This window comes from Lonchura striata, chromosome 6 (genome assembly GCF_050655825.1).
Source record: "Lonchura striata isolate lonStrDom1 chromosome 6, ASM5065582v1, whole genome shotgun sequence".
Lineage (NCBI taxonomy): Eukaryota > Metazoa > Chordata > Aves > Passeriformes > Estrildidae > Lonchura > Lonchura striata.
Genome location: NC_140708.1, coordinates 23,623,311 through 23,639,545, shown reverse-complemented (window position 1 = coordinate 23,639,545; position 16,235 = coordinate 23,623,311). Strand labels below are relative to the sequence as shown.

General features: G+C 42.1%; 1 protein-coding gene across 7 annotated transcripts in view; it reads right to left on the bottom strand.

Moving 5' to 3' along the window:
- Positions 1-2,242: 2,242 nt before the first annotated feature.
- Positions 2,243-16,235, bottom strand: part of C6H10orf71 (chromosome 6 C10orf71 homolog) — a 72,894-nt gene continuing 58,901 nt past the window's right edge. For all 7 annotated transcript variants that reach the window (XM_031505253.2, XM_031505250.3, XM_031505249.2 and 4 more), the window contains 2 exons: positions 13,146-13,318; positions 2,243-11,422 (listed from right to left, as the gene is read on the bottom strand). In XM_031505253.2, coding sequence (XP_031361113.2) covers positions 6,623-11,242 — 4,620 coding nt within the window. In that variant the 5' untranslated portion in view covers positions 11,243-11,422; positions 13,146-13,318 and the 3' untranslated portion in view covers positions 2,243-6,622. The remainder of the gene's footprint in view (positions 11,423-13,145; positions 13,319-16,235) is intronic.

Here is a 16,235-nt window from a genome sequence, read left to right as displayed (position 1 = left end):
TTATATAGACATGTAGACACACCTAGATGCATCTCTACACAGCTATGGGTGCACTATTTATAACATTGTCTTAATATAAAGTGATAGGAAATCCTGTTTTCATTATTTTTCTAACATCGCCTTTTAGAAATTTCAAGTAGTGCAGACGATTTTGGCATGGAATAATTCTGGAATGTTTTCACCCACATGCCTTGGGAAGGGATGCAGTCTCAAGGCACCTGTTCCAGGCTGTCAGTGTTCACCAGCAGAAACCGATTCTGCCAACAGACTTTCAGGAATCTCAGGACAAGCAACGAGTGTTTCTCTTGGACCACATCCAGTTTTCATCCACTGCAGCTTATCAGTGCTAGGAATAGAAAGATCAGTGTTTTATCTCAGAGTCTGTCATCTCTACCCTGTTATGTAAGAATGATCCTGAAGAAGGCCACCTTAGCTCACCTGAAATGCTTCATGTTGGTGACAACACTGACAATGCTGGCACAGCAATAATTCCATTTTCATGTGCTCTGAATGCTGCCATTCCCCATGCCAGCTTTAAGAAAGCAAAAGGACAGTTGTGATGAGGCTCTGAATGCCAGTGGGCAGGAGTGTGAACACACCAGGGAGCTCCATGACAAGGGAGTCCAAGCCAGCATAGGGAAGAACCAGCCTGTCAGGCACATTGCCTTTGGCAAGCCCTGACTTTGCAAAGTGCAGATCCAGCTTTGAACACTTTTACTTTTTGCTGGAGTCCCACTTCTTTCCATTGCTAGAAGGATTTCAAAGATTGTCCCTGCTTATCACAGTCTTCTCTCTCTTCTTTCAAAGTACCGCAGGCCTCAATCTATTCAATATGGACTTGGACACAGGAAAGTGCTTATCTTTTACCACTGCAAGCTGCTTCCCCAAGGCTTGTGTTAAATCTGCTTTAATAAAAACACAGAGCTTTAGTCAATTGGGACATAAAAGATTTCTCTTCTGCACTATTGGAATGCTGCTTTCTAAGTATGTTCAATAGCATATTAGAAGCAAGTCTCTAATTGGCCATATAGTACCAAAGATCTGACTATCTAATGTGAGAAATCAACATCATGAAAACTTTGAGAATATCAAAAAGAAGCAAGGGAAGACCACAGGTCATTTTCAGCCATTCCCTATCCATTTAAACCCCGTAATTAGAATATTATATTTAGTATCAGGGGACAGTATTAAATGTGAGATCATCATAAGACCAGAATAATCATCCTAAACACAAAATAAATTAATCACTGACCTCTGCTGTTATAATGAGGATTTCACAAAAAAAAACAAACCCAAACACATTGAAGTCCAATTTACTCAAGTGTTCCATGTTCTTTATCTCCTATAAGGCTCTGAAGCAGAGTTTCTTTAATAAAAATGACTGATGAACACCAGTTGCTCCAAATTACACATTTATATGTATTCACTAGAGCCCATGTAACCCATCATGTGCAATATCACCAGCTTCTGATGCTGTTTTTCAGTGAGAGAAGGGATCAAATTTAGAGTTTTTTATTTACTCAGAAATGAAACAGAGCATATCCCCCAAATACAGATGTGCAAACCTGTCAATGTATTTCTGGTAAAAACGTAACCAGCCAACTATTCGCTTTATGGTCTGTTATATTCCTATTACAGGAGCACTTCCACTGTCAGCAAGGACTTCTTGGCTACTCAGGGATCGAAGCAGAGCAAACCTAAATAAAATTGCCAGTCTGGACAAGGACTGAGCCAAAATCACTCTGAGAAGAGTCTCCACTGTGTTTCACAACACAACATACAGTAGGAAAAAATAAGGAGAAAAGTGAAAAAAGACAAGTTACACACCTGGTAACTTCCCCCAGGTGGATTGGACACAGGGAGTACAAAAGTGCTGATGTCCTCTGGGTGGTGGCAAGAAGGTGATCATCTCCCTGTGCTTTTGGACTGGGTGCTGGCACCATATCTCCATGGTCCTCTAGCCAGACAGACCACTGCCCTTGCATAACAGGGAGGGTGGGAATGATCACAGGAGTCATGGGCCAAAGGTGCTTCTGCCCAGTGTCCTCCTCCCTCTCTTTAGGAAGGGGAGGAAAGGGCATAAAGCCTTGCATCCAGTCATTTCCTAGATCTTTTAATTGTATACCACAAACACACACACACACACACACACACTTCCTTGCTCTCAATTTTCTCTGCCAGCATAACTGGAGATAGAATTACAGTGACACATATTTACAATGAAAAAGCTGGCTAGAAGTCATTCCAGTATTATAAAACAAGTCCCATTTATTTTGTTTATTAATTAATAAATAATTACTTATTTGCAAATACAGTTGCATTGATGGAACATATATCTTCTTAGACAGATGACTTAGGAAGGCACTGAACTCCCAAGGAGGGGTTGACAAAAATCCATGCATGTAGGCCATTTCAATTAAACTAAACTCTCTGAAACAAATCCAGCATTTTCCACGAGGAAATTTAAGCCCCTGGGACAGAGCCATGACTGTGGGGTGGCAGCCCAAGTCTGCCATGTGACAGATGGACTGTTGGCATTACAGTCAACCCACAAGGAGAAGGAGATTCAGAGGGAGGCAGTTCTGGCCCGAGAATGAAAGACTAGCTAAGCCTCAGTCACACCTGCCAAAGAAGAATCACCACTGTAAAGAGCTCAGGGCACCAAGAAATGCAGCATGCACAAAGGCCACATGCAGGAGAAGGAAACAGTGAGAACAATGGCCCCTGTTCCCTTCAGCCTGCTGTGTTTCTGTGCATACCAAGAACCTGCTCTGTTCTTTAGTCCTAACCACAGTCTGCTGGCAAGGCAGAATTTAGCTTGGCTTGCCTCAACACCTGTTTAATCTACAACTTAATGTCACTGTCACAAAACACTGCTTTCCTACAACTGCTTTCAGGCCTATTGCACATTTCCCATAGCACCCCTCCCCCAAAGAAAAGGGTCAATTTACAGCTCTCATTCTGCCTAGTACTGACCTCCTCCAGCCCTGTTTCCCACAGCAGCAATGGAAAACATCCCCCAGCAAACACAAACACAATAGGGTAAAGAATGAAAAATATTTGTTATTTGAAAAGGTGTCATTTGTCTTCCTTTAATACACAAACATCTTATGCTCACCATCACCAGCATTACTGCTTTCTTATACTGATATGCAAATAGCAGTTTTACAGGTACATTACATATGTATATAGGGTTGTTTATGTGGATGCATGTATGTGTTTGCACACACACACTCCCACAGCCTAGCAAGAAGTTGGCCAGCAGCATGGCCTAGGCCAGAGACAGGTTTGCTGATGGGTTCCTGCTCAATACCAGGCTGGGACCTGGAGCAATACTTTTCTAATATCATTCATGCCCTGTGGCAAAGTGCAGAAAGCTTTGGATACAAGACAAAAACCACTTTCTTATCTATTCTCTAAACTCCCCTATTTGTTAAATTTCACAGAATCATAGAATTATGAAGGTTGGAAAATACCTTTAAAATCATTGTGACCAATAGTTAGCACCAAGTGTTCACCACACCTTTTGAACACTTCCAAGGATGGTGATTCCACTAGTTCCCTGGGCAGCTTATTCCAATGACTGAGCACCCTTATAGTGAAGAAATATTTCCTAATGTCTAATCTAAACTTCCATGGAAATTACCTCTCAGGTAATTTCCTCAGGTGCTTTCACTTGTTACCTTGGAGAAGACCCTCACCTTGCTACAACAATTTAGCTACAACTTCTCCAGGTCAAAAACCCCTCTGTTCAGAGATGTTCAGAGACACATGTCCACTGTGAATGCAGCTCCCTGAAGCTAGCAGAAAGGGCTGATGGAAAAGAAGAAGTCCTACTTGAAATGTATTTGGTATCCAAGTTAGAATGCTCCTCTTTTGATGCCCGTGTTTCAGTTCAGCTTAACAGCAGAGGGAAAAATACACCCTGCTTTCCTCTCATACCTGGAAGCAGTATGATGGAGCATCCCATTCTCCACAAGAAGAGTTTTAGGAGACCCTTGATAAAAGGATTCAGAAGCGTGCAGGTCTACAAAATAAATGGCAGTTAAAGAAGTAAAAGGACTCTTTTTAAATGCATGTATACATTTTTGTCATCAAGCTACCATTAATTTTTTAATCTGTGCACAGATACTTCATATCCACAGTCTTCCCTTGGAAAGGAAGCTTTTATCCTGTCCTCTGAGAGCCTACTTCTTGACTTGTGGATGTTAAGGTCATTAAAATTTGTAATACCACACACACACACACACAAAAGAAAAAAGGCTTGTGCATTCTGATGGGCTTTAAGATTTCATAGGTTTTGTCTAAATGTACCATAGAAAACTCTAATGGATCTATTTATCTATATTTTAACATGTGGATGAGATGCTACTCTACACTGGATAGACATTATGCTGTATAGAGTGACAGCAACAGAGAAGTGCAACATGAATAGCACCATCAGTTTACAAAATATTGGTGACTAAAAAATTATTTATAGGAAGAGCCACTTCCCTGAATTGAACAACTTGAAAATTAATTCTTGTTCTTGAAACACTCTCGTTTTTCAGGATTTTTTTAAAAAACTTTCCTTCAAAATGAGCCCTTTCTCAGGGGAGACTGCATTAGCTGAGCTCCAAGTAAAAGTTACTTAAAATTTTAATGTTTTCAGAACAAGATCACAGGATAATTCAGGCTGCAAAAGATGTCAGGAGATCTCTGGATGAACCTCCTGGTGAAGGAGGGTCAGCTTTGAGGACAGCCCAGGTTGTTCAGAGCTTTATGCAGTGAGGTGCTGAAAACTTCCCAGGGTGGAAAACTTAACAATAAATGTTTATTCAAATATGGGCATTTAGCTGAATATGTTTAAAACTCAAACCATACCAATACAAGCTTCTTCATTTCCAACACCTCTGCTGCAATCAAACCTACCAAATCACACAATGTGTAACAGGTCAAATGAACCACAGAAAATCATCAAAGGCTAAATCCAAACCCCACTGTAATCAGTGAAGTGATGTCCTTAGTGTTTGTCTAAGAGAAATGCTTCAGTAAGTGGCACTGATGAAAGGAACTGTCTGGTGGGACCAGGACAGGTTGTGAACATACGGCTCATGTCAGGGATGGAGGAAGGCTGAGAGCTGAATTCAGGTTAAGGAAGAAGAAAAAACACATAGTGGGTCTGTGTCCCAAGAAAGCCTTCAGTCCTGGGAAATTTTCTGAAGGAATACTCTGTCATAAATATTAACACTGGGAGAGGGAGCAGTGTCCTGTCTCCACACTGTATTCATTAACATAAGGCCTGATTCATCCCTTTCTTTTCAGGAAGTCAAGAGCTGCTTCACTGAAAAAAATCCTGTAAAAATTCCCTAAGATGTGAATCAGGCTGAAAGTCACTGGCATAATTCTTCCTTAGAGCTTCTGCACTTCAGTTATAACTGGGGAAAACAGTATGAAAATGAGACAGAAAAATCTAAGCCAATACTCCAAATATAGATATTTACAAGCAGGCACAATACATTCAATTTTTTCATCTTTTCACCTAGGTTTACTCATTAACTATGATGATAAAAAAGAGCTTATGCAAGGATGAGTGGTATTTTCATACAGATTTTCAAAGAAAAGTGATAATTCAAAGAAGCACTTTTCTAGAAATTAATACTTTGGACATTCTGAATATTTTGTTTGTTTTTTTTTGTTTGTATTAGATAACAGAATTCACAAGATCAAACCTAGGTACATTTTTCAGGTTTTAAAAGTTAGTTTCAGTGGGAGCCTGAAAACAAAACAAAACACGTTTCAATTACAATAGTGAAGAACTTCTTGTCCTAACAAGCAATTAAATACTGTAGTGGGATTTCATTCAACCTTGCTCCTCACTAAAATATTTCAATCCAAGTATCAAGATAACCTGAAGTTTTAAGTTGCATTATAAATAAACCCTGACTCTGGGGGAACCTATTTGGATGTTATCAAGATATATAAAGAATTCAGCAGCATGTTAGTGGGCACTGCAAAAGTATATGGGAAGTCTAGAACAGCAGCAACTGTATTCTGGTTGTTTAAAAGGGTTTTTTTGTTTTTTTCAATGGTTTTTTTATTGTGCATCCAGTATACAATCTTCTTGTCAATGACATCAGGGCAATCAACGTGTGCAAAACATGGATCTTGCATGTATGGCATACTTGTAGCCACATACTTTCTACCTGCCAATGTAGTTCAAAGGCAGTGAGTGAGGAAAGCTCAGTAGATGCAGCTCAGTTCTAGGTCTCACAGGATGCATAGGATGGTCTCATAGGTTTTATTTAGTGTCATATATCATGCAGCACATCTGGGCAGTAGGACACTTGCTTTGGCTATCCCAGCCTTCTTAATGACAAAGCAGCAGCAGCAGCAAGCAGTGGCTTTACATTGTCAAATGTATTTGTCTAGCTGGCATTGCCCCTTCATCTCACTGGTAATTTGGTGCTTACTCAATTTCTCTTTCCTTTTAACACGAACAGCTTTTGTTTCCTTTTCCACCCAAACCACAATGAGATCCAAAGTGTTGTACAAATATCAAATCTGCATGTGCTTTTGTGTGCATGTGTCTGTCCAAACACTTCTTAAAAACACTAGCTGGCATGTTTTGTTACTTCAGTTTTCAAGATACTCCTTCAGCAGCAAAATCATCTAAATTGGTGAGGGTGACAATGCTAGTACTTTGGATTGGGCTCATATCCTTTCCTAAGTGAAGTTGAGTTTCTCCAGCATCCCGATGGTAGGAGTAGGAGGCTGGTTCAGTGTCGGGCTGAGTATCCACAGACTCAGTGTGTCTGTAGTCCTGCTGCCCATCTTCAGGTAGTTCAGCTGGTTCTGGTGCAGCAGGCACTGACCAGGCAGGTTCAGAGAGCTGAGAAGGTGATTTCAGCACAGCTACTGATGAGGCTGGTAGAGGCAGCACTCTAGGGTAGGAGGCATAGGGAGAATTCTTAATTTCTGAAGAGGTGGACTGGTGTAAGTTCTGATCCAAGGAAGGGACTGAGACTTGAACATATTTGCCTGTTTCTGGGTCATAAAATGTCTTTACATTAACTTCAGCTGGTAAATCAACGACATAGTATTGACCGGAATCAGGGTCCTGCAGGAGCTTCCGCTGGGTGGAAGAGGGTGAAGAGCTTGCTGCTGGTGCCAGTCTAGGTTTCCCAGGAGTGGTCTCTGTGGGAGTAAAAGTTGAAGGAAAGGGAGGATGAAGGGGAGAATATACTAAGGGTGAAGCAGATACTGTTGTCTCTCCAGAATGAGTAGGCTTTCTCCCTACAGCATCTGCATGCTCAGTCTGATGGCTTTTCTGCTGCTCTTGCACTTTTTTCCTCTTGCTTGCCAGCTTTTTAGCCCGACGCAGAGCCTTTTCTGTTTTTGGTGGCACAGTGGGTGGCTTGCCTGTGGGTCTCCCGCTAAGTCCCCTGGGCTCCAGTCTCCCATCTTCCCGTTCAACATCTAAAAGCAGATTCCTCTGTGCTGAATTGATTATCTCTTCTGCAGGCATATAAGCTTGCCTCTCTAGTGCCGTGTTCCACAAGGCAGGATTTGTACCATCCTCTGTCTCTCTAAAGCCAGAAATAGTTGGCTTATCTGACAGTGAACTGGCAGCAAGAGAGTGCATCGTGCTTCCTGACCTGGGGCTTGTAACAGCAGAGCATGAAAGACTGTCTAACAAAGGTGCATCTTCTGTATGTAGGATATCCTCTAAAGTGTCATTGGATACAGAAGAACATGTGTGGTCCTCTAATATGGAGCCAGTTACAGGGGAAATTGTCTGCCTAGTGATTATTTTTTTTGCACAAGAGCCCCCTTTGCGGTTAGATAAATGATGATTCTTAAAGTAATTTGTCTTTCTTTCTGCAGGATAGCTGGGGTTGTTTTGTGCTTGGTCATTTTCCGGACCTATAATTGGCTGTGTTAAGCTGTGTCTTGCCTTTGTAGGTTTCTTTTTACTTCTACAGACAGTTTCCTCATCCACTTTCCCAAATTTATTTAACAACACACAAGTCTTTTCATCTTCCTCTGTCAGTTTTCCAAATGAAAAGCTCTCTGTATTGTCCAGAAGACTGGGATCCAGTGTTACTGAAGTAGATCCAGGCTCACTGGCTTCTTTTTCTCTGTCAGTTGCTCCATCTCTCACATTCTGCTGCCCTCTGTGTCTTGATGCCCACCAGCCAACCTCCTGGGCGTGCAACATGTTTCTGGGCTGCTTGTTGTAAACTGCTGGGGACATAAACTTACGTTCCATTTCCTTATAACTGCTGCTCACTGTATCATCCAGGGAAAATGACCGGAGTAGGGGCAGCTTGACAGCCTTTATTACCTGAGGTGACCTGAATGTGTTATCTTTAATCATAAACAGACTGGGTTTGGTTGAGCTTGAAGATGAGGGTGTTTGTGGTTCCTCAGGCCTGGAGATGGACGTGTCTCTTATATTGTCAGATGCAGAATTTGTGCTGTTGGCCTCTTCTCTTTTCTCTCTCTCTAGTTTCTCTTTCATCAAGCTCCTCTGTTCATTCCCAGTAACACTCCCCTCCCTCTTCTCTGCTGCACCAGTATCAGGGCTGATACAAGCACAATATTGCAGTTCATCTTGCCCAACCTCTTTCCCTCTCTCCTTGTGCCTTTTCTTACTTCCTGAACCCATTTCGCTGTCAGTCCTCTGGCTTTCTTGGAGGCATGTCTGTTCCATCAGGGGCACTGGCAGAAATGGCTCTTCCTGAAATGGCTGCTCCACTGTGGAGACAAAGGACTGCTCTGAGGAACTAGTACTTCTTTTGCCTCGTGCTTCATGGCCAGGTACCACAATGTTAGTTTGGGTGCCACTGTAAGGTTCATCTTCTGGTGGTGAGAGTTGGTTTAGGAGTGTTTTGAAGGCAAGATTTTCATTCTGAATAGCAGCTTGTCTTTCATTTTCCTCACTCTGCACATTGTGATTTCGCATGGGCTGCCCAGCTTTCGTATCTACATTGTCTCTACTGAAGGGTCTCTGTGCTGTATACTGCTGATGTTTTCCTAAGTCAAGTTCATTTGATTCATGTCTGAACAAGGGGAAATTTTCATTATCCCCTGTGTTTTTATCGAGATCTTGGTGTTTTGAATTGTCTTGCTTCATGCTGTCTCCAGTTTGGTAAAATGGAAGGTCTTCTGTTGTCTGGGGTGAACTCAAAGTCAGATAATTGCCTGTGAAGTGTCCAGTTAAATCGGTTTTATTGTCATTTTCATGAACACTGCTAGACAATACATAAGCTATATCACTCAATTCATCTTTCTCTGTAATATTTTTCTCACTTTTGTCATGTGAAATTGAGAATGAGGAGTCCATTTTTGTAGTCTCCTGCATATTTTCCCTTGTTCTATTTTTCTCCTCCAAGGCCCTTAACAGGGGAGAAGGGGTATAAATGCTTTTAACACGTTTGCGCACATCCTTTAAGTTAAATAACAGACTTGATGCTGTCAACCTGCAATTATCCCAAGACCTGTAATCATCTAAGGTGCTCTCCCCATGGTCTCCTGAGGCCGTGCTCTCTGTGGGAGGAGGTGTCAGTGGGATCAGCTCACTTTCAACAGTGTCCACCTCCTGTTTTGGTGGTATGATGGGTGTTAGGAGTTCGCTGATGTTGAAAGAGGAGCTGATGGATGCAGGGGAGCTTGCCTGTTTAGCCAGAGGAGTCACACGCAGACCAGGGTCAGCACCAGTTGCCTTTTCAGACAGTGAGGTCTTGTGGCTGTCTGTGCCCTTCTCCTTTGCAGCCTGTCTCTTCCCTGCTGCCCCTTCTGTAGCCCTCTGTCTCCTCCAGGGTGGACGGGCATTGCCCAGCTGGGGGCTCTGGGACTCCTCTTCAGTGAAGGTGGCCTGGGGTTTCGGTGGAGGTGGACTAGGGGACTCAAACCTGAGTGAGGGTGAAACCGTCCTACAGGACACAGACTGGGGTGACACAGAGGCCTCGGACAAGGCAGTGGGGGAAAGTCGAGCTGGCACTGGGGGTGGTGGCACAGGAGGGGCTTCGGGGCTCGGGGGTGTTGAGGGGCGGCCAGGCTGGGAGGGGGGTGGGAGAGGAGGTGCTGGTGGGGCAGGGGGTGGCCGAGGGGGACCCTGGTGTACATGGTTCCTAGGGGGAGGAGTGGGAGGGAAAGCAACAGGATATTTGCTTTCTGAAGGGAGGAGACCCTGAGGTACAACTCGGAGAGAGAAAGAAACTTCTTGTACAGTTGGCTTCATCTGAAAATCTTTATCTTTCTTAGCAATAGTGGTCATGACAGGTGACGATTTATGTTCACCTGTGTGGAGTCCTTTAACAACTGGTGATTCTTCCAGGTATGCAAGACCATCCTTTTCCATTTTTATGTGAACAAATTCCTCCTTTTCTGTCATTTTTTTATGATGAACATTCCATGATTCAAAAGCACTATTTTCACTGTGAAGAAAACTACCTTTTTTTGCTGGCTCACTAACTTTCAAGTTTCTGTTTTTTAAAGCCTTCTTAGAAGAATGGGAAAAATTTGACTTGGCTACTTTTGACATCTCAATCAGCACAGGATAATAACCATCAGAGTCTCCATAACTCAGGTCTATTTTATTACGTCTTCTCTGTGGCTCATGTTTGCCGCTGAGGCAGTGGCTACCTTGACTAGCCTCAGAAAATTCAGAAAGTTCCTTGTGGATACTTAAAATGTCTGTATCATCCCAGGAAGCAGTATCACTGCCATGATTTATTTTGTATTTTTGAAAGCTGTTCTTAATGGGCTGCTTATTTGCTATCAGAGAACTTCCTGACCCTTGGTCTGCAGTCTTATCAAATGTCTTAATCAATGAGGACACTTTTGAAACATGCTTATTGTTCCTTGGACCAGGGACTGGCAAGCTCAATTTCCTTTCCATGGCAAAGGTGTTGTTTTTGGCAATCCTCTTTTCCTCCAAAGCATACTTAGGTAACTGCTGGAATGTAGAAGCCCATATTGTATGTTCATTGTTTCTTGCTGTTAGCTTGTCACAGACATTGCTTTTCTTGATGTCATGGTTTAACGTCCCTGAGTGAATTTTAGCAGACAACTGGAGGGCAAAGTCAGGTGAAATGCAAAGTTCTGGTTCATTGTAAGGGTCTTCAAGTTCTGCTACACACAAACTTTTGAAAGCCCGATCTGTGAGGCTGCTCACCTCTCTGTCTGTGTCATCCAGGAGACTCCCAATACTTGAGGAATCACTGTGTCCTTCTGTGTGTTTCTTATTTCCCTGCATTGTTCATGAGAGTCATGGGTGAAGTATCCAAAGGATACTTTTGTTTGAGATGTTGAATAGGCAGGTGACTTTGTGAGGCAGATCCAGCTGTTTGCAATTCACAAGCACAAAGCCATTCTTCCAGATGGTGCTGCTGCACATTGACTCATCTTACAGAATAGCTGAAGGAAACTTTCTTCTCTGCAAGGCCAAAAATTATAAATTACAATTTTTTCTATATTAACACTATTAGGCAGAGAGCATTTTCCAGATATATCAGTCGCTGACTACTTTTGTGATGCTACACAATGAACATCATCACTGTTGTTTTGATCAAAAATCACTGTTATTTTAATCAATTCAAGTAGCTCATGGTAGATAGTTTAATTTCTGGAAAGAGCCATTAAAAAAAAGTGGTTTTACCTCATATTTTTACTTGAGCTCTTAAACAAGGACATAAGAAACAGATTTCAAATACTTCCCTTTCCATACCTCCAACCATAAACACTTCTAAATGCTGTGCATCCATTTAGAAAAGAAGATTAGCCATTTTTGGCCAGGAAGAATTAGTAACAAAAATTGCTTAAAAGAGATGTCACAAAGTATATCATTGCATACTAAAACCAAAATGAAAGAAAAATTTACAAAACTGAATTGTCACAGCTTTGTCTTAATAACTGCCATGAACACAACCCTTGTTTGAGAAAACAGAATAGCACTACAAGTGAAAAGGATTTCTGTGCATGTTCCAGACAAACAGTGCTGGGGTACAGTTTAGCCCCCCATAGCAGGATACAGCAGGGTTGTGTTGGTCTGTTGGATTGAAGAGGCTGCTAGCATCAGCTTAGCCAGCAGAAGGCAGGAGTGCCCCGGGGACTGTAGCAGACCCACTACAGCAGCACAGGGAACATTTGATTTCAGTTCCAGCAGTCTGAAATCTCAGCAGTCTGAGAGCTAAAGGTAGCACATTCAACACAATTATAAGGTACCACAGATTATGACACACAGTCAGGGCCCACAGTACTGAGATTTTTGTGTATGTCCTGTCTGAACACAGGATGGGGGAATCTTTTAATTGAACAAGTAATAGTAAAATAGACCCTTTGGCTGTACTTGAAATCTCTACACTACAACTCTTCATTTTCTCTGTAAATTTTTTAGATTATTATTCTCACATTCAAGGACTTGAACAAAGTTTTGACTAACTTCAGGGAGACTAATTTTAAAGGCATACTCCAGAACTGGCTAAAATTCTTTAATGAAAGACTGGTCTGTATCTCCATTTCCTCCTTACAATGGAATTATGAACTTGTGATGAGCTGAAATACCACGGTTCACATCTACAGTGACTTCTATACAAGTAGAAGATAGCTACATCTCAAGCTTGAATCCACTGATTCAGCTCATAAAACTGAGCAATGAAATTCAGATCTAGATTCCAGCCTCTTCAGGTGTCCAAATCCCTGATTCCACCTTGGTCCATCTCAGTGAAACTCTTGAAAAGAACCTGTTTCTCTCTATGATGAACCAGTGCTGGAACTGAGTTTAATCAGCTGAATTACTCTGGCTCAGTTGTTTCTTCAAATAAAAACACTCCTTACCTTCCTTTTCTATTTAAAAGAATCTCAGCCAACCTATTTTTAGACTCCAAGCATGATAGTGAATTTAGATCCTATCCTTCCAGCCATGCAATTCCAATGACTTATGCATAACTACAATAGATTACACCAGAAATAAAATGAACCTAACAGAGCTTCTCCATCTGACTTTGTACAAAGATTTTTCAAAAATGAGTTTCTCTCCCCCTGCCAACATACATCTTTGTGTATAATGCAGCAAGAAAAAAGAGAAGACAAATGAAAGGCCATCCTGCTCCTGGTTTTGATTCTTAACTGTTACACAAACGAGAAATACAAGTACATACCTGCCTTATAATTTTGCTTCTTGTTTTTAGAACTCACTCGCATACTTGTATTTGGCTTCTTTTCTGACCATCTTTAGTAAGGAGGTACAAATAGTCCAGTGATGTAGATTCTACAGAAGTAGTGCCCCAGGATGTTTCTGACCTCCAGCATTTTTTTTGATCCTAAGTGAACTCTGAAATTTGAAAACAAAGATATTTGTTTGCATGATCTGAGGATTGTTTTGTCCATTTGTTCATTCCCATTACAACCATTTTAGAGCTGATTTACAGGATTTCTTACAAAAAGAGACAGCTGTCCATCCCAGAGTGACAATAACCAAATACCTGTTGGGTTTGATAGCTTGTGGAGTGCAGTCAGGTTCCTATCAAACAACTGTCACAATCTCCAGCACACTCTGGTAGCCCCAGCAGGGACTGGCAGCTGGGTGAGCAATGATTTCCTGGCATTCTGCCCTTTGCAAAGGCTGGGAGATGATTCCAGGCTAAAAAGAAGAATTCTTCCCTGCTGTGCCACCCTTTCAGAGGGACTGAAAGGAAAATATGTGCCTCCACTCCACCTGTATATGGCTTTCTACTGGCAATAAATACAGATGTCAATCTGGACAACTTGGAGCTAAAGCAGCTGAAGTTTGAAAATCCTGTTTTTCACTGTCCTTGTGGTAAAGGAGATGAAAGGTGGACAGCTGGCATGGTAAGGGGCAGTAAACAAAACATCTTTTGCTTCCATGCATGAACCAGAGGCTGGAGATGCTAAAGGAAAGCTCAGCCATGGTGAACATGAATTGCTGCCATTCTTCTGCTGTGGAAACCCCCAAGGTTCAGGCCAGTTTGCCTAATCTATGCAAGAACATAACAATTTCCCACAAGGAAAACTGTCTGGCCCTGAGGTAATGCAGATAGCAGAGTCTTCCCAAAGGAAACTTTTGAGTCAGCTCATGATATCCAAAACCTACTGGCAAAAGAGGCAACAAGGGCTCACCCACTGTGATTGTGTCCTGCACCTCACCTGAAGAATGGCAATTGTGTGTTTAGGGATAAGCCTGTATCAATCACAGTTTTATGTTGTCCAAGATGTGTGGGTAAAAAAAAAAAAAAAGTTAGACTAAAGGAAAACAACAAACAGTGCTGCATCTGGTTACAGACAGATGTAAAAGGTATCCTCACTCCAGAGATGTGCAGTCAGTTCTCTCTTTGCTCAGAGGTTAAATTACAATTTTACTGCTTCTGTGGTACTCTTAACTGTGCAAACCAACACAGACATGGTGATTAAGTTCTGTCTTACTCATTAATGGGGCTGCTGACTACATTCTAGTGGCACAATGTTTATCACTACTTAGTGGTGGTGGAGCCTGAACTAGGAGGAATCTTGGCTTTCAGATCTCATGGACAGAGGTCTGGAGAAATATATTGTCCCTTGTAAGCTGAGAACTTTAGCTGAAAAGTGAGTAGAGTAACTATAAGCATGGAGATCATGATGTAATCTCAGCAATTATTTTCCTAGATGGAGTCACAGTTACAAAAACAACTCGGCGCCACTGATTAAGGAAAGAATAGTGACTGCCACTGTCTCAGCAACCCTTGTGACAATCCTTGTATTGCCTGGACATAATACGAGTGCTTGTAAAGTGTAATGTTTCAAGCTGGAAAAGCTGCATCTGCACCAGGTGTTTAAGGTGCAGACCATTACTGGGACTGGATGGAAACAGCAACACTGTACTGATGTAGCTATTCCTTGTATAAATATGATAACACCTTCTTAGGCAAAGAAGCTGTTCCTGACTGGTTTAATAACCTGGTAAAGTTCCATTTCTTTATCTTTTTGGATGAATATGACCACTAACAAGCAAGGTGCAGTATTTGAGTTTAGGTCAGGATTCAGCTAGTTCAAACATTTAAGGATGTCTGAATTTAGTCTACGTTAAAGAAAAAGGAAGGCAATGCTGGGCATCTGAAACCTCTTGGAAATGCTGAGAAATGTGTGAGGTGTTAGCGGTAGCCATCATCTGATAGGAGCTACTGAAAAAGTTTGTATGAACAGAGATTTCAAGCAGTTCAATCCAGAAACCAGCCTCTCCTCTCTTTTAAATAGGAGGCTTTTTCCAGTTTCTCTCTTAAGTGCCTAGCAAGTTGTGATGAGGAGGTTAAATTACAGATACTATTCCTGGCCTGGCACAGACTGAATGTCAGCCTTTTTTTTTCACTAGACAGGAGCTGGGTAAACCAGCAAACTTGGCTGGAGCGTATGACATCACTGCTGCTGCAATATATAAAGGGCCAGTTGGTTCCTCCACCCCCTTGGGCTGGTATTTGGCTGAAGGGTTATGCCATGAGACATCACAGTGGCATTTTGGCAGTGTCTTCTGGGAGTTGCATAGCAGTCTGAAGTCAGCAGCATTTCATTACCCATGAGAATGAGAAGGAAAGATTTTTTTTTTTAATCTTTGTGAGCTGGTTTCTTCTCTGCGGTATCCATCCACAGCTCCAGTTCAAAACCCAGAGCCCTGTGACTGGGCTGACATTTTTTCAGCAGCATGCTCTACTTCCACACATGCTGCTTTAAGTTTCCAGGGGCTCATAATGACAATGAATAGTTAATGCTCCTTACCATGGGAAATAGGAGAATCCCTAATGAATTGATGACTTTTTTGCATAGGTTCATATTTGTTGATGGCACACACAGGACTTCATAATCAGATGAGAGCTCTGGCTAGAAAAAGGTCTCTTCAGTTTTGTGTCATCAAGCTGGGACAGCGCTCACAGCTGGTGGCAGCTCCTCCCTAGCCCGAGTGGGGCTGGCTCAGTGAGGTCCCTTGGATACTGCCAGAAAATCCTGCATGGCAGCAGTGATCAGCACATGAATGAGCACAGAGCCTGCTGCAGCTGCTCAATGATCACAACACTGATGGATTCATTGTGCATTTAGGAAAACAAACAAAAAGGTGTCAGGGAGTTTACATGAGGACCTGGGGGAGGATCACAACACCCTCAACAAGCAGGGCAGCTGCTTCCGAGAGAGGCAGTAGTGCTCAAGCCACATTTCCCTGAATTGTCAAGAAAGGCAATTTCTAAATTGAGGTGGACATATAATTA